The sequence below is a fragment of the Rana temporaria genome, chromosome 4 (genome assembly GCF_905171775.1).
Source record: "Rana temporaria chromosome 4, aRanTem1.1, whole genome shotgun sequence".
In the NCBI taxonomy this organism is placed as follows: domain Eukaryota; kingdom Metazoa; phylum Chordata; class Amphibia; order Anura; family Ranidae; genus Rana; species Rana temporaria.
This window is the reverse complement of record NC_053492.1, coordinates 26,722,190-26,740,913: the sequence shown is the minus strand read 5'-3', so window position 1 is coordinate 26,740,913 and position 18,724 is coordinate 26,722,190. Positions and strand designations below refer to the sequence as shown.

At 48.7% G+C, this 18,724-nt stretch overlaps 1 protein-coding gene across 1 annotated transcript in view; it reads right to left on the bottom strand.

The window, feature by feature from the left end:
* The window catches only part of LOC120936049 (L-gulonolactone oxidase-like), a 176,829-nt gene that overhangs the window by 122,028 nt on the left and 36,077 nt on the right, over positions 1-18,724 (bottom strand). Inside the window, exon 4 of the mRNA XM_040348147.1 lies at positions 6,673-6,767. Within this exon, the coding sequence (XP_040204081.1) occupies positions 6,673-6,767 (95 nt within the window). The remainder of the gene's footprint in view (positions 1-6,672; positions 6,768-18,724) is intronic.

The window sequence follows — 18,724 nt, the reverse complement described above, 5'->3', positions numbered from 1 at the left end:
TTTGAAAAATCGGTACTCCCCAGCCGTAGGTCCCCCACACTTTGCACACTTATAGAGGAGAAATGGGGCTACATGTGTACCCGGGTCCAGGGGACCTAAAACTGGCTGGTACCGGGTCCCCAAAGTCCCCGGAGAAATTACCATTTAACATGGGCGTCTATGGAAGGGGTGCCCGGCTTTTTTAAAAATCAGGACTCCCCAGCCGTAGGTCCCCCACACTTTGCACACTTGTAGAGATGAAATGGGGCTACATGTGTGCCAAGGTCCGGGTCCAGGAGACCTACGACTGGCCGGTACCGGGTCCCCAAAGTCCCCGGAGAAATGACCATTTAACATGGGAGTCTATGAAAGGGGTGCCCAGCTTTGAAAAATCGGTGCTCCCCAGCCGTAGGTCCCCCACACTTTTAGAGGAGAAATGGGGCTACATGTGTGCCAAGGTCCGGGTCCAGGAGACGTATGACTGGCCGGTACTGGGTCCCCAAAGTCCCCGGAGAAATGACCATTTAACATGGGAGTCTATGAAAGGGGTGCCCAGCTTTGAAAAATCGGTGCTCCCCAGCCGTAGGTCCCCCACACTTTTAGAGGAGAAATGGGGCTACATGTGTGCCAAGGTCCGGGTCCAGGAGATGTATGACTGGCCGGTACTGGGTCCCCAAAGTCCCCGGAGAAATGACCATTTAACATGGGAGTCTATGGAAGGGGTGCCCGGCTTTGAAAAATCGGTGCTCCCCGGCCGTAGGTCCCCGGACAACAAACTGTGCACACTTATAGAGTGGGGCTACATGTGCGCCAAGTGTGGGGTCCAGGGGATCTATGGCCGGCCGGTCCCCAAAGTGCGGGAGATCAGGCGCAAAAAGGTGACTCGAGTATAAGCAGAGGGGGGGCATTTTCAGCACCAAAAAAATTGCTGAAAAACTCGGCTTATACTCGAGTATATACGATAATAATAATAATATTAATAAAAAGTTTTTACTATTATTATTAATATTATTTATTATTATTATTTGTTACGTTCCATTTGTTTAGATGCGCCATTCGTTATTTTGGATAATTCATAACTTCAGATAAATTTGTATTCATTACGTTCACTAACAGCCAAATGTAAAAGGGAATTCCAATACCTATAATTTAATAGTAATAGTTATTATTAGTTAGTAAATTCAGATTTTCGAATTTTCATGTTTTCTAATTTTTGTTTTTTCTTATTTTTTTGGATTTTCGTTCTTGTTTAACCAGATACATCACCCTTTCAGGATGATGCCTCAACAAAGATGGCGCCGTCCTTGTGAAGATAAAAGCAGATGAAGGTATTGTCGGGGGAGGGGGAACTGTGATCTCTGTGAAATGCAATAGCAAGGCATCCCCCAGGCATGTTAATTTTGCATTTTTATTGTTGCACTTTAAGCATTACTAAAATTGCGCTCCACGCCAAACGCTATTTTTTATTAATTTTTGCTTCGGTACATGGCTGGCCGATATGTCATATTTTTTTTTTTTTTTTTTTAAACGGGTTATAAAAGGAGTGATAAAAACGTTTATATCTCCTGTAAACGTGTCTGTATTGTTGTATCGTCCGTGTTGCATAAAAAGGTGAATCGGGATTCCTGGAAAGGCGAACGCCGGCTGCGTTTCTCATTTTATCGTCTCGGGGGAAAGTGACAGCCGATCAATGCCGAGAAGCCTTGACGCCGGTGACATGACAACACAATTCCAGGCCAGTTGGCGGCCCGCTATAAATTGACAGCGCGTGCTGACAGGCCGCCGTAATATTCTCTTGACTGATGTCTGCGGGATGTTCGTCCGCCGCTATGATATAAAAACTCAACACCGCAGCCGCCCTAAGGAATGGAAAGCTGCCCATTTACTCCTGGATCTGATATATATCCTCTGTCTGTATGTGACGGACGCACAACGCGGGAGAAATGTAACCTCAAAGAAAAAGCCTCCTCTGATGGAACATAAAGAAATTCGGACAGGTGGAGACCCAAGTCTGAGAGCCGGCAAAGCTTCCCAGCCTGTGATAAGAATAACTATGTTCATATATATATATATATATATATATATATATATATATATATATATATATATATATACCAAAAGTATTAGGACACTTGCCGTTACACGTACATGAACTTTAATGGCATGCCAGTCTTAGTCCGTAGGGTTCAATGTTGAGTTGCAGTCACTATAGTTGGTGTCACCTAGTGCAGTAAAACATGGTGCTGCACCCCCCCCCCCCCACATGGCACTGAGCAGGCTAGTGTATCGGAGCAGCTCTCCCCCAGCCTGGGATTGGGGGGGGGGGGGTTGGAGCTGGGATGGGATTGGATAGGTGGATGGAGCTGGGATGGGGTCAGGGGGAGTGGATGAAGCCAGGATGCGATCGGGGTGATGTATGGAGCTGGGATGGGATCAGGGTGGTGGATGGAGCTGTGATGGAATCGGAGTGGTGGATATATCTGGGATAGGATCAGGGTGGTGAATGGAGTTGGAATAGGATCAGGGTGGTGGATGAAGTACCGATAGGATCGGGGTGGTGGATAGAGATATGATGGGATCTGAGTGGTGGATGGAGCTGGGATGGGATTGGGGTGGTGGATGGAGCTATGATGGGATCCACCACCCCAATACCATCCACCACCCCAATCCCATCCACCACCCTGATCCCATCCCAGTCACACACAAATCTGTTGCTGTCCGGGAGCTGCAGGCGGTTGTCTAGGGGCAGGTCCGACATCACTGGGGGGAGTGATGATGTCAGCAAGAGCTATTTGGCCACACCCACTGTTCGCTGCAGCACACTATGCGCACCGCATTACTACTCTCCTTGGGGCACCCAAAGGTGTATTAGGCTGCTAAAGTGTTCGGGTTTGGCTCTTATGCTGCGTACACACGAACGCTATTCATGTCATGAAAAAAACGACGGTTTTCTCGACATGATTTGTCGTGATTCCTCTCAAGCCGGCCTTGCATACACACGTTTGTGAAAAAAAAATGCTCGAGCAAAGCGCGGTGAGGTACAACACGTTCGGTGGCACTATAAAGGGGAAGTTCCATTCGAATGGTGCCACCCTTTGGGCGGCTTTTGCTAATTTCTCCATCTCAAAACTTGCTTCTGAGCATGCACATTTTTTTCCCCCTCGTTAAAGCGTACAGGAGAAAAAATAGAGCAGGTTTTAAATTTTTAACGGGCATTTTTCACTTCAAGAAAAATGCTCTGGAGCTTACACACGACCGTTTTTCACGACCGATTTAAAAAATTGCATTTTTCTCGTCATGAAAAACAGTCGGGTGTTCGCGGCATCAGAGAAGGTGGCAACCCTAAGTTCTGTCCTCGTGTGAATGCTGGACCTCTTCTCACCGGCAGTGGACCTCTTCTCACCGGCAGTGGACCTCTTCTCACCCAGGGTGGATCTCTTCTCACTGGCAGTGGACCTCTTCTTACCAGCAGTGGACCTCTTCTCACCGGCAGTGGACCTCTTCTCACTGGCAGTGGACCTCTTTTCACCGGCAGTGGACCTCTTCTCACCGGCAGTGGACCTCTTATCACCGGCAGTGGACCTCTTCTCACCGGCAGTGGACCTCTTCTCACTGGCAGTGGACCTCTTCTCACCGGCAGTGGACCTCTTCTCACTGGCAGTGGACCTCTTCTTACCAGCAGTGGACCTCTTCTCACCAGGAGTGGACCTCTTCTCACCGGCAGTTAGACCTGTGTGGGAGCAGAGTGGACCCACATTGAGGATACGCCACTGACCCCTATCTGAAGGACAGATTCAATCTCGTAGCGGGCCACAATTGTCTTGTAGGCCATAGTTTGGAGTCCACTGATCTAGAAGGTCCATCTTAGCTGAGTGGGTGTAAATTCATCTCCTGTGCTGTAATGGGAGGTTTTGGTGTTCTTCTCGGCAGGGGCGTAGATAAGGGGGGGGTCAGGGGTGTTCAAACAGACAGTGTCCCTGCTGTTTAGCCTCAGCATCAGCACAGTAGAAGCAATCAGAGTTTCTGGAATGCAGCTCCCCTTCTATTGTGCCCATTCCCCTCAGTTTAATAAGGGGTCCCCCTGAAAAGTATGAAATTATTGCAAGGTCTCATTGCAAAGCCTTGTGGCCCCCACTCTGCTGTCACATGTTTTTACCGTACATCCCCCAACATAAAAGTGTAAAAGATGCCTTTGAGATTAAAAGACCTGAACCCCCCGCAGGAAAAAAAAGAATCTCCGGCCCTGCTTCTTGGTACAGGCTGTACTGAGATTAGGGAGATGGAGCGAAGGGCGAGAGCAAAGTACGAGCGTCATCATCTGTTGTGTATTAGATGTTCTGTGGTCACATCCGAGTTCCTCGCACTTTTCTACACTCATCTGTTTCCTGCCCGTCTCCCTACTTATTCAATATTCAATATATATCCTTGACATTGGTTGGGTTGGTGATGTCTGCGGAAAAGGGAGATGTGACAGCTTGTGGACGGAGAGAGCTGCGGAGACTCCACCAGATCGAAACTCAATCAGCGGATGCAGATATTTATCATCCCGACCCCTGACCGCTGTCAGACGGGTCAGAGAGAATCCATCACATGGTGAAAAACTCCACCGAGCACTGCCGATCGTCCCTCACGTGTGTCACATCGTTCAGTGAGCATATTTCTGGTCCATTAGGGTCCAGATTAACTGAATAGAAAATATAAACAGGCTTCTTGTAAGCGGAGCTAACATCGGATTTAGCTGCAAAGTAATATGTCAGTGTAAATGAGATCACAGGACCCCCCCCCCCCCCGACAATATCTGCATCTGCTTTTCTCTTCAGAATGATGGCGCCATCTTTGTTCAGGCATCATCCAGGGCCATCAGCTACTTCCCAAATGTCTGACACAGATTAGCCCCAAGCTGTAGCCTCTCACCTTGTAGGTTGCGACAAAGTTACAGCCTGGTCACTTGAGGGTGGGATACAGTGTCGGTGCATCCATAGTGGCCTACTGTACCCGTCACTCAACAATACATAGATTCATGCATTGCATGAATCTCTATGTATTGTCGCCGCTGCCGCCCCCTATTCAGGTGTCCGGCCCCCTGGTAAGCGCCGGCCATCTGAATAACAGCGGTGGATGTGTTTTGGAAGTGTCTATCAGAGCCAGCGTCTCTGATAGGCTTCCCGATTACAGCCTGTGGGCTCTAATCGGCTTCAAAAATGGTTAACCAGAGGGCGCACAGGGTGTGCGTTCCCTGGTTAACACAGACACGCATCTCCGCCAATCAGGTTCACTGGGTCTGGTTACCGGTCACCTGATTGGCTGAGGCGATATCGAGGGCGGGAGAAGACATCGAGGGATCGTGGAGGAGGATGGCTGATCCGAGAAAGGTAAGTGCTGGGTGGGGGGTCAATCTGGCGGTATTTTGGGGCAAACTGGCGGCATATTATGGGGAAAACTGGCGGCATTTTATGGGGAAAACTGGGAGGATATTATGGGGCAAACCGGCGGCATTTTATGGGGCAAACTGGCAGCATTTTATGGGGCAAACTGGCGGCATTTTACGGGCAAACTGGCGGCAATTGATGGGTACAGTGGCGACAATTGATGGGGACAGTGGCGACAATTGATGGCACAGTGGTGACAATTGATGGCACAGGGGCTACGTTTCGAGGCACAGTGGCTGCGTTTGATGGCACAGTGGCGACGTTTGATGGCACAGTGGCGACGTTTGATGGCACAGTGGCGACAATTGATGGCACAGTGGCTGCATTTAAAGGCACAGTAGCTGCGTTTGATGGCACAGTGGCGACAATTAATGGCACAGTGGCGACAATTAATGGCACAGTGGCTGCGTTTGATGGCACAGTGGTGACAATTGATGGCACAGTGGCTGTGTTTGATGGCGCAGTGACTGCGTTTGAGGGGCACAGTGGCGAAAATTGATGGCACAGTGGCTGCGTTTGATGGCACAGTGGCAACAATTGATGGGCACAGTGAGGCTGCAATTGATCATTTTTGTTTGCGCCCCCCCAAAAATGTTAAGCACCAGCCACCACTGTGGGAGATTGAAGAAATACTTAATCCTGCTTGCAGAAGACTGATGACATCAACTCAGCCTAGCCAAATTCACTGGACGGGACCAATGGTGATAGGAAGAGAGAGAAGAGTGCACCACCGTGCTGCTTCTCTTTTTACTGTCCAGTCACAGGTTGGGGTGGATCCAGAATGACCTGGGCTCAGAGGAAGTGGGCTGAATGATGCTGGCCATAAGACTGAGGACATCCAGTGCCAGGAAAAAATACTATGGCGGAAATCTCTAGATTGGAGGTGACTATTGCGCCAGAAGTTATTTAAGGGGCTATTTTATCTTGGTTTGGCTGGAGTCCTGCTTTAAGTGATGGACTCATATTAATGATGAACACTGGAATCCCTTGGGGCTTGATAGGTGGTCTGCACTCACCTGAGACCCTGTGACATATATCTCAGAAATACACAATGGTAAAGTTAAGCCCCGTACACACGATCAGAATTTGCCACAGAAAAAATCCGATGGGAGCTTTTGGTCGGAAATTCTGACCGCGTGTATGCTCCATCTGATTTTTTCTGTCGGAAATTCCGAAAGCAATAGATTGAAAGCAGGTTTTCAATTTTTCTATCGGAATTTCCGACGGACGCACAGGGCTTAAGAACTATGGTTGTTGTACTTACTTTGACAAGGCCATTCCATTCTTGGCCAGGACCTCATTCACCTCACTCAGCAGTATGCCGGCCTCCACCGTTATCTGCTTCTTCTCTTGGTCCACCTGAAATATAAAGTGCAAGGGGTCAGATCATGTATTCTGCTATGCAGGGGCCATGGAGCCCAGTCTGTTACCCAGGTGTAAGCAGGGGTTAGCACCCCTTTTTAGGGAAAAGCCTCCCCTGGGTGGATACTATGGGTGTGGCTAGCTAGGTCCCTTATAATCTAGGGCTGAGAGAGCTCGGGGCAGAGGTTGATGGAAAGGGTTGCCACCTTTTCTTAAAGCCAAACTTAAACACTTTAGCGGCGCACAGCCAGGGGGGAACGCTGTGTAAAGGGGATCCCTGATGTTTCTGCTCACCAAAGCCTCCACTTACATCAGAGCTCCCAGCATTCCCGCTCATATCAGGGTTCACAAAGCCACCCCCTTACATCAGAGTCTGCAGAGCACCCTTTACATCTGAGTCACGTTACTTAAGTGTATGCACTCGCTTGAAGGCAGGATAGAGAATGGAGGGAAGGTGTTGGGAGACTTCAGTTGCAGACAGTGAATGGTGAGCTCACTCTCCCAAGGATGGAGGCTCAGGCATTGGCAACTTTCACTCACCAAGTATATTCTGGCTGCTGGGCTTCAAATTTCCTGCCCACGCATTTCCTGAGGCACAGCACTCTGGGGATTGAAGTGTGGGTGGGCAGACACAGAGGGGTATGGGCAGGAGGAGGAGGAGCAGATCAAGCCCTCCCTTTTGTGCAGGGGGGAGAGCTGTGCTGGCTCTGGGCAGTGTGTGAGAGGTGATCCCACTTCTGACACCATGTTTGACGTGATATATGTAAAGAGACAGAACAAGCCATTACTGTACATAAGCCATGTTTACTGAATGACTTAGCAGGAAACAGGAAACACCACACAGGATGAAGTACAACCAGGGCTGGTGCTACCACTAGGCAAACTAGGCAGCTGCCTAGGGCGACCGGCCACTGGTGTTCCTACTCTCTTCTCTCTGCAGCAAGCAACTAAGTCTCAGCATCAGCAGCTGCCCCTCCTTTTGCACATAGTGTCAGAGGTGCAGTGGCAGCGGAGGACTGTGCCTGTGTCCCGACTCCCGAATGAATGGAAGCAAGCAAACATCAATGGGCACTGGTAGGCTGCATTGATGGGTGCTGTGAGGCTGCATTTGATGGGCGCTGGTGGGCTGCATTTGATGGGAGCTTCATAAAAAAGGTGCGGTATACATGGGCAGGGCAAAGGGGTTGGAGTCAGGGGTGGAGCCAGGGGGGGCGGCAAAATTAGGTTTCGCCTAGAGTGTCAAAAATACTTGCACCAGCCCTGAGTACACCTATGCACTTGGTGGTTGCAGTAATTGGTTACTTGGGGAGCCACAGTCTGGTCTGAATAATGTGTAAGGGTTTCAGGCGGTCTGAACCCCCAGAGACACATGATTCAAAACCCGGACTGTCCGGGAGAATCCCAGATGGGTGGCAAACTTAGGTTGACTACAGAACATGTAGGCTGGTAGTCCTTCAGGGTAGGCCAGATATAGGCCCCAATTGAGAAGCTGTCTAAGGGGATCTACAGTGAGGAACTGGAAGTGCTGGTCAGCATCCCCATGTTTAAGTTGAAATTGAACTGTTTAGTAATACCAATGTCGAGTGCAAAGAGGCAGTAGGGAATTCATGTTGGAAAGAACTGTGGACCTTGTTGCAGTTACAGTAAAATGTAAAAAAGGCTGATTGTGTGGCCTCTCGTGTATTTTGGGCCTCAGGCCAGGAGTATGTAAGTAATCAAGATAATGGAGATCCCCCAAAATTACAGGGGCATGGTACCCTATTTCCTTCCTATTACAGGAGGACGTTGGGAGGTGACCTTGGCCAGAATGACCATTGCTGGTGACAAATCAAGGCTCTGCTAACAAGAGAGCAACATGCAGCCCTTAGGCACTCATTGGGTGGCCCTTGGGACCCCCGTACTTCCTTTACCTAGGTGCTTACTTAAGCCAGTGAAAAAAAACATTCTCCTAGTAGGTAATTTATGGAGTGTAGCACCCTCCTAGTTAGACTGCTAGATTTGGTAAAGCAAATTTAGTTCTTTAGCTCTCTGTATTAATTTGAGCTGTGGTTGATTTCTTTGGGTTTTTCTGAGTTCTGCAGATTAAAGGTTGGATTGCTTCCCCCTGTTTTCTGGAGATCTCCAGACAGGGCCGGTGCTAACACTAGGCAAACTAGGCAGCCTCCTAGGGCGCACTGCTGGCTATGGCACCCAGCCACTGGTGTTGCTACTCTCTTCTCTCTGCAGCAAGCAACTAAGTCTCAGCATCAGCAGGCAGCCGCCACTCTGTTCGCACATAGTGTCAGAGGGGCAGCTGTGGTGGAGGACTGTATCTGTGTGCCGACTCCTGAATGAATGCAAGCAAGCAAACATTCATTGATGGACGCTGGTGAGGCTGCTTTGATGGGCACTGGTAGGCTGCATTTGATGGGCGCTGGTGAGGCTGAAGTTGATGGGCGCTAGTGAGGCTGAATTTGATGGGTGCTGGTGAGGCTGAATTTGATGGGCGCTGGTGAGGCTGAATTTGATGGGCACTGGTGTGGCTGAATTTGCCAGGCGCTGGTGAGGCTGCATTTATTGGGTGCTGGTGAGGCTGCATTGATGGGCACTGGTGAGGCTGCATTGATGGGCGCTGGAAGGCTGCACTGATGGGCGCTGGTGAGGCTGCATTGATGGTCGCTGGTGAGGCTGCATTGATTGGCACTGGTAAGGCTGCATTGATGGGTGATGATGAGGCTGCATTTATTGAGCGCTGGTGAGGCTGCATTAATGGGTGCTGGTGAAGCTGCATTTATTGGGCGCTGGTGAGGCTGCATTTGATAGGCGCTTCATTAAAAAGGTGGGGTATACATGGGCAGGGCAAAGGAGGTGAAGTCAGGGGTGGAGCCGGGGGGGGGGGGGGCGCAAAATTATGTTTCGCCTAGGGTGTCAAAAATCCTTGCACCAGCCCTGTCTCCAGAACCTAGTGGGTGGGAGAATTAAACAGGCAACCTGAATTTTTATGTTATAGCCAATCCCTGATGAGGTGAGTCCAGATGGTTGTTGGAAGATGCGTAAATACTTGGGAACCCCAGGGAGGGGCTCTCTTTCCCTGGAGGAGAGGTTTGCAGCTAGTAGGGCTGTCTGCCTTCCTGGCAGTCCTGGTAAAGGCCAAGCCTGCTTGTTGGAGTCCTAGGCATGCTTAGCTGGAGGGCCCATTTAGCCAAAAACCCTATAAGGGACTAAAGATGGTTGTTACTGAAGACCTGCTCTGGGGATTTCACAGAGGAACCTGCTTGCTAGAGTCTGAGGGTAACATTCCAAGCTTGAGGGACACTGAGTACTGACCTAAAGAGGAAGGGTTCAGTGACTGTTGCTTCTGCTACCATTGTTGCACAGAGCGCAAGGCTTGCCTGGCCAGGGACGTTGCTATATATGCCCCAGTGCTGTCCATCTATTGTCCCACTGTTGAAAGGACTGTTCTGCAGAGCTGCTACAAAGAAGAGTCACCTCATTGTTCTGGTTAATAATGTGGCGCCCTCAACCCTTCCCAAGTTATTCTGCAATGACCTTTATCCCTAGACTGTGTTCCCTGATCCAGAGAATAGAACCCAAGACACAAAAACTGCATCCCTCTCAGGGGGTATAGCACTCAAGGAGCATAAATGTGGAAGCGTTGACCTGAAAAGGGACTCTAATAGCAAAGATCTCCAGGAATCTTGAGTAAGGAGTCTCCATACTATGACCATATCCCTAAGCATGTCCCCAGTCTCCAACAACCCTTATGAGGCATCTTATAAGACTAGTTAGGGAGCTGGGGATGTGCTTAGGGATACTGTGTCAGTCAGTGGTGGCTGGTGCTTAAAATTTTTGGGGGGCGCAAACAAACTGAAAAAAAACCCCCACATCAATTGCAGCCACTCTGCCCATCAAATGCAGTGACTGTGCCCATCAATTTCCGCCACTATGCCCATCAAACGCAGTCACTGTGCCATCAAACGCAGCCACTGTGTCATCAAATTTGGCCACTGTGCCCATCAAACGCAGCCACTGTGCCATCAAACGCAGCCACTGTGCCCATCAAATGCAGACACTGTGTCCATCAAACACAGCCACTGTGCCCATCAAACGTAGCCACTGTGCCCATCAAACGCAGCCACTGTGCCCATCAAACGCAGCCACTGTGTCATCAAACGCAGCCACTGTGCCCATCAAATGCAGCCACTGTGCCATCAAACGCAACCACTGTGCCATCAAACGCAGCCACTGTACCCATAAATTGCCACCACTGTGTCCATTAAACACAGCCACAGTGCCCATCAAACGCAGCCACTGTGCCATCCAACGCAGCCACTATACCCATAAATTTCCGCCACTGTGCCATCTAACACAGCTGTAACCATCAATTGCTGCCAATGTTCCCTATCAATTGCTGCCAGTGTGCCCCAAAAATTGCCACCAGTGTGCCCCATCAATTGCCCCCAGTTTGCCCCATCAATTTCCACCAGTTTGCCCCATCAATTGCCACCAGTTTGCCCCATCAATTGCCACCAGTTTGCCCCATCTATTGCCACCAGTTTGCTCCATCAATTGCCACCAGTTTGCCCCATCAATTTCCGCCAATTTGCCCCATCAAATGCTGCCCGTGTGTCTCTCCCCCGGCCCGGCACTTACCAGTCTCGGGTCAGCGTTGTCCTCCATGCTCCCTCCGAGTCCTCGATGTCTATTCCCGTTCCTCTTCTGCTATGATTGGACCCTGATAGGTGTCCAATCACAGTGCCTGTCGCTTCAGCCAATCAGGTGACAGGTACTCAGACCTGGTGCACCTGATTGGCTGAGAGGCGGGTCAGTGTTAGGGAAGCTATTTATTCGATCCCGTAACACAACACAGTGTAAACAGCGAAAGAACAGCAGTGCGCCCACTGTTTACCAATTTGGAAGCCTAATAGAGCCCACAGGTTCTAATCAGGAAGCCTATCAGAGCCGACGGCTCTAATCAGGCACTTCCAAAAACACCCTGCCGCTGTAATTCAGATGCCCGACAAGGGGCCAGACACCTGAATGAGGGGCAGCAGCAGCAACAATGCATGAATCTATCTATTGGTGAGTGACGGTGCAGGAGAGAGGGGGCAGCGCTCCTGCGCCCTCTACGGACGCACCGCCACTAATCCTAGTCTCTGACCATCTCCTGTTGCATATCTTCAGTATACCAATATTCTGTAGATATACATTCATGGATTATGTGTGGCCATTTTGTGATGCCTAGGTCCACACTCAAGGCCCCCCTATATCAAGAAAGTTGACATCCACTGTGCTAGAGAAAAATCGGTGCTGCAAGTTTGGAGCCCTATGTCAACTATCCGTGTGCTTGCACGCCTCATCAGTAATTTGTTCATCCACTTCATCCAAGAACAAAAAGTTTCTTCTGCAGTTTGCAGAAATATGCTTTTCACGATTCATCAACGCAGGCTATAAAACGCATTAATGTCCCTAATATTTTCAGATAGTAAAAGTTGGAACAAGAAACATTTGGATGGTGGCGGAAAGTCATTACTACTTCTGCAGACTTCAATGTGTTGAATACTTCCCTTTGGGTTTGTGTACAGGGGTGCTGAAAGTACCCCTCTCATGCTTTATCAGCTTCGGTCTGCGGCCCTTTGGGATCTGAATTTCAAATGTGTATGAAAAAAAAGGCGCGTAGTTGCAATCTGAACTGAATTTTGTGGAAAGTTTTACATGTCTACAGAGCCCCCAGACATGCGATTATACAAACATTACCAGCTGAGCTACTATAACATACATGGCAGACAATTCTGACAGCAAACGTCCGATGGAGCATACACACGGTCGAAATTTCCGACCAAAATCTCACATCTGACTTTTGCTGGCGGAATTTCCGACCGTGTGTACGCGGCATGAGAGTTAAGAAATCTGGCTTATAGGCGCAGAGACAATTAGCAATTTCAAAACTTCTTAGAGCAGCCATTTCTAACCAGGGTTCCTCTAGAGCAGCCATTCTAACCCAAAGTCCTTCTAGAGCAGCCATTCCTATCTAGGGTTCCTCTAGAGCAGCCATTCTAACCCAAAGTCCCTCTAGAGCAGCCATTCCTATCTAGGGTTCCTCTAGAGCAGCCATTTTTACCCAAAGTCCCTCTAGAGCAGCCATTCCTATCCAGGTTTTTTCTAGAGCAGCCATTTATACCCAGGGTTCCTCTAGAGCAGCTATTCCTACCCAGGGTTACCCTATAGCAGCCATTCCTACCCCGGGTTCCTCTAGAGCAGCTATTCCTACCATGGGTTACCCTATTGCAGCCATTCCTACCCCGGGTTCCTCTAGAGCAGCCATTCCTACCCAGGGTTCCTCTAGAGCAGCCATTTCTACCCAGTGTTCCTCTAGAGCAGCCATTCCTACCCAGGGTTCCTCTAGAGCAGCCATTTCTACCCAGGGTTCCTCTAGAGCAGCCATTCCTACCCAGGGTTCCTCTAGAGCAGCCATTCCTACCCAGTGTTCCTCTAGAGCAGCCTTTCTTAACTATTGTGCCATGTAATCCTAGGGTTCCCCCAGAGGTTGCTAGGGGTTTCTTGAACAATGAGCAAGTTCTGCCTCTCAGAGTAACCACATATGTAATTGATCTTTTTAGCTATGTTCCAATCTTCTTAGAGCAGCCATTCCTATCCAGGGTTCCTCTAGAGCAGCCATTTCTACCCAGGGTTCCTCTAGAGCATCCATTCCTACCCAGGGTTCCTCTAGAGCAGCCATTCCTACCCAGGGTTCCTCTAGAGCAGCCATTCCTATGCAGGGTTATTCTACAGCATCCATTCGTACCCAGGGTTCTTCTAGAGCAGCCATTCCTACCCAGGGTTTCTCTAGAGCAGCCATTCCTACACAGAGTTTCTCTACAGCAGCCATTCCTATCCAGGGTTCTTCTAGGGCAGCCATTCCTACCCAGGGTTCCTCTAGAGCAGCCTTTCTTAACCATTGTGCCATGTAACCCTAGGGTTCACCCAGAGGTTGCTAGGGTTTTCTTGAACAATGAGCAAGTTCTGCCTCTAAGGCCGAGTACTAACGAGCAAACATGTACGATGAAACCGGTCCGTCGGACCGTTTTCACCGTACATGCCTGCCAGAGGGCTTCTGTACGATGGTTGTACTAACCACCGTACAGAAGTCCGCGCGTAAACAATACGCGGGGCGTGTCCGCGTCGTCGCCGCGACGATGACGCGGCGACGTGGGCGGGCCTGCCATTTAAAGGCTTCCACGCATGCGTCGAAGTCATTCGCTCGGACATGTACGGTAGGTCTGTACTGACGACTGTACATGTCCGAGCGGGCAGGATTCCAGCGGACGGTTTTAAAACACGTCCAGGAATATTTGTCTGCTGGGAAAAGGCCCGGCGGGCAAATGTTTGCTGGAATTCGGCCCGCTCGCGCCTACACACGACCGAACATGTATGCTGAAACTGGCCCGCGGACCACATACTGTGTGAGTAACCACATACTGTATGTAATTGATCATTTTAGCTATATTTCCAATCTTCTTAGAGCAGTCATTCCTATCCAGGGTCCCTTTAGAGCAGCCATTCCTATCTAGGGTTTTTCTAGAGCAGCCATTTATACCCAGGGTTCCTCTAGAGCAGCCATTCCTACACAGGGCTACTCTATAGCAGCCATCCCTATCCAGGGTTTCTCTAGAGCAGCCATTCCTACCCAGAGTCCCTCTAGAGCAGCCATTACTACCCAGAGTCCCCCTAGATCAGTCATTCTTACCCAGGGTTCCTCTAGAGCAGCCATTCCTACTCAGAGTTACTCTATAGCAGCCATTCCTACCCAGGGTTCCTCTACAGCAGTCATTCCTACACAGAGTTCCTCTAGAGCAGCCATTCTTACCCAGGATTCATCTAGAGCAGCCTTTCTTTTTTTTTCATTTAATGTTTTATTTTATTGATGAACAAATAAAGTAATACAATGTACAACATGAAGCTCTCAGTACATTCCATGGCAAAAAGTCAGCGACAAATAAATAATGAAGATACAATCCAAACTTCAATTTTCATTTTAGGTTAATCTAGCACCATAAAGGGAGAGCAATTAAAATATAAATCGATATCCCCGTAGGAGATCCCCTACTCAACTATGTGTAGGCTGGGCTGAAGAGGGGCGGGGAACCCAATCAACGCTTTCCGTACAGAGTCTCATCCGACACCCCGTAAAGGGAGCAAACTGTGTCGGATAAAGGGATAGCACAACTTAATATTGATAAGAGACTTCTGTGACCCCAGATAACCTAGGACCCCTCCCAAAATGTGGAAAAGAGCGCTAGATAACCCGTCCCTTCCCAAGGGACGTGTGAAGAGAAAGACCTCCCACTCCCCACCATACTCTCCCCCTCCCCCAGGGCGCTCCCATGAAAGTATTGCCTATTAACAGACTGGTATAATAACTAAATCAAAAATCTCGAAGAGGAGATTGTACCAAAGTTAGCATAAAAGAAGGAGAGAAAAAGAAAGAGAGGAAAAAAGAAAGAACAAATGAGAAAAATTGATTGCCAGTAGGCCAGTTAAGTACCCGAAGGGGACGGTGCATGACCCGGCGATAGGGATACGCCAACATGTCTGGCCCAAGGCTCCCATGTGGCCTCAAATATATCACTTGTATTAGAGATAGAGCTGACCATTTTTTCCTGTGTCATGATCCATGAAATCTTCCCCTTAGCTGCCAAGAAAGAGACCCTAGGTTGCTTCCAGGCCGCCGCCAAAGTGGTTTTAGCTCCTATGAGCATGAAAGCTATCAGTTTTTGTATGGGTTTGGAGACCTGAGGAATTTCGGAGCCCAGCAGAGCTATCTGGGGAGACTTCACCACCGGTACCCCCGTGACTTTTCTGATAAGGCAAAAGATTCTGTTCCAAAACCCCCTGATTCTGGGGCACTCCCACCAAACGTGAAGCATCGTGCCTTGGGCTTGGCAGTTGCGAAAGCATAACGGGGAAGACGTAGGAAACATCGCAGCCAGCCTACTGGGGACCAGGTACCACCGCATCAGAACCTTTGTGTTAGCTTCAGCTAATGAAGTATTTACTAAACCTTTGAAAGATTTCAAACCTACCTTGTGCCATCTACTCAGGTCCCAGGTCATCCGCAGGTCTCTCTCCCATGCCTCCATGTATGAAAATTTTGTGGAAACCTCAGATAAAGCTATATATATTATAGATATTCCCCCCTTGTGTTCCCTCATTTGTTTACACCAGCTTTCGTAACTAGTAAGAGTTGCGTACCTGAAATTGTCAGTCCAGAAGGATGACACAAAGTTAAAAATTTGGGTGTACCGGACTCTTTCCGATAGAGGCAAGTCAAGTGTCCTCACACAATGTTCCAGTGAAAGTGGGCCCGTGGCTGTCAAAAAGTCGCCTATTCTATAGATCCCTTTGTCCAGCCACCATTGGAAAGCTGAAATGTCCATCCCTATAGGAAACTGAGGGTTGAGAAAGATCCTTGTCAAAGGCTTAGTCTCCGAGACCAAAGAAGGAAGGTGTCTCAGACCTTCCCAGAGTCTGAAAGATTGCGACAATGTGGGGGATAGTATTGAAGGTCTAGATTTTTGGGGAGACCAAAAAAGGCTCTCTATCGAAAGATTAGGGATCGCCAAACCCTCCATGTCTATCCACTCTGGCTTTTCACATTCCGCAAAAATAGCAGAAAATTGTGCTAGTCTGGCAGCTTGGTAGTATTTAAACAGGTTTGGTAGTCCAAGACCTCCTTGTGTTCTGAGCCCGTATAGGACATTTTGTGCCACTCTATAACCCTTGCCCTCCCAAACGAATTTCAGAATTTTACTCTGTAGTGGTCTGAGTTGGTCTTTTTTAACAGCTATTGGTAGAGATCTGAACAAGTAGAGTAACCTTGGTAGGAGGGTCATTTTGACTGCGTTAACTCTACCTGTCCAAGAAAGTTTGTGTCGAGCCCACGTCTGTAGATCTAATTCTAGTTTACGAAATATAGGGGGATAATTAGCCTGGTAGAGATGTTCAATTTTGGTTGTGAGGTTTATACCTAAGTAACGAATGGATGATTCGGCCCACTGGAATTCAAAATAGGGTTTCAAGTGATTGATCACTGAGGGGGGGGTGGAGATGTTTAAGGCTTGGGATTTATTCCAATTAACCCGCAAACCCGAAATCTTCCCGAAAGACTCCAGTAAGTTGCAAAGAATTGGAAGAGAGGTGATCGGGGAGGAGATATACAGAAGAAGGTCGTCTGCAAAGAGGGCACATTTATGGATTTGGGAACCACATGATACCCCCCTAATATCCGGATCCGACCTGATCGCAATAGCAAGTGTCTCAATCGCTATTGCGAAGATCAAGGGGGACAAGGGGCAGCCCTGTCTAGTACCCCTAGCAATTCTAATGGAGCCCGAAAAAAATCCCTGTAGTTTGACCCGTGCACTGGGTTCAGAGTAGAGAGATTTCAACAATCCCCAGAATTGTTCACCAAAGCCCCAACGCCGCAAAATCTCGAAGAGGTAATTCCACGATACAGAGTCGAACGCCTTTCGTAGGTCTAAAGAAAGGAGGAGTCCTTCCTGCCGCGGGTTCCCGTCCCAGCCCGACTGAAGCAGAGAGATAATATCGATTGCTCGCCTCACCTGGTCAGGGCCCTGCCTACCAGGGACGAATCCAACCTGGTCCCTATGGATATAAATTTTTATAAAAGAATTTAACCTGTTGGCTAGTATCTTGGACAATATTTTTAAATCGTTATTGATTAGGGAAATAGGTCTGTAATTTTCAACGAGCTCTGAATCCTTATCTGGTTTGGGGATAACTGAGATAAACGCCTCATTCAAATTCGGGTGCATGGATCCGCCCTCCCTCCCCCGTTTTGAATTAAAAAATTTAGTGAGGTGAGGGGCCAAGGTTTCACAGAAAGTCTTGTAATATGGGACTGAGAAACCATCCGGTCCAGGGGCCGAACCATCCTTAAGTCCCCTAATTACCTCTATAGTTTCTTCTGTGGAGATCGGTGCCTCCATCAAATCTACATGACTCTCCTGTAGGTTCGGGATCACTAACCGGTCCAAAAAGGAATTGACCTCGGAGTGTCTGGCCATCCCCGACCCCCGATATAGGGAGGTATAAAAGGTTTCAAATTCTTGCAGTATGCGTTTAGGGTTAAGGGTTGTTGTCCCGTCCCTGGTCTTAATCTTAGGCAGAGCAAACGTTCGGAACCTCGGCGAGAGCTTGGTGGCTAGCATCGTGTTCATTTTGTTCCTGTATAAATAAAATCTAGCGCTGGACCAATTTAACGATCGTTCCGCCCTAACCGTCAAAGCTAAATTTAAAGCTAGTCGAGCGGCATCAAGCTGCGGGGCCTGAACCGTCGTCTGGTCCTTCTTATGTTGTCTGCGCAGGGTTAAGAAATCTTTCTCAAGCCTCATCACCTCCGCAGACTTTTCCTTCTTTCTTTTAGAGGCTATCTGGATGATCCTGCCGCGAATGGTAGCTTTATGAGCTGCCCACAATATCTCGGCCGAGGTCCCTTCAACGCTGTTAAACCCAAAATATTCCTTGATGGCCCCTTCAATCTCTAAGACCACATTAGGGTCGTGTAGTAAAGTTTCGTTTAATTTCCAGTGTGATTTGTGGGGATCTGAGTTTTGAGTTTGTAGCGAGCAAACCACCATGGAGTGGTCCGATAGGGCTGTGTCCGTTATGTTAGCTTTCGTAATCAGGGGAATATGTCTAGCAGATATAAATATATGGTCAATCCTAGAGTACGATCGATGCGGATGGGAATAGTGGGAGTAGTCCTTTTTGTTTGGATTGAGTTCCCTCCAAATGTCTACCAGGTTATGCTGATATATCAGTTTTGCTATGTGTGAGCTGGCTCTAGTTGGGCGTGTCAATGCTGTAGCTATAGGTTTGGATTTGTCCAAGCTTAGGTCGAATGCAATATTGGAGTCTCCTCCGCACACTATCATTCCCTCCAAGAGAGGTTC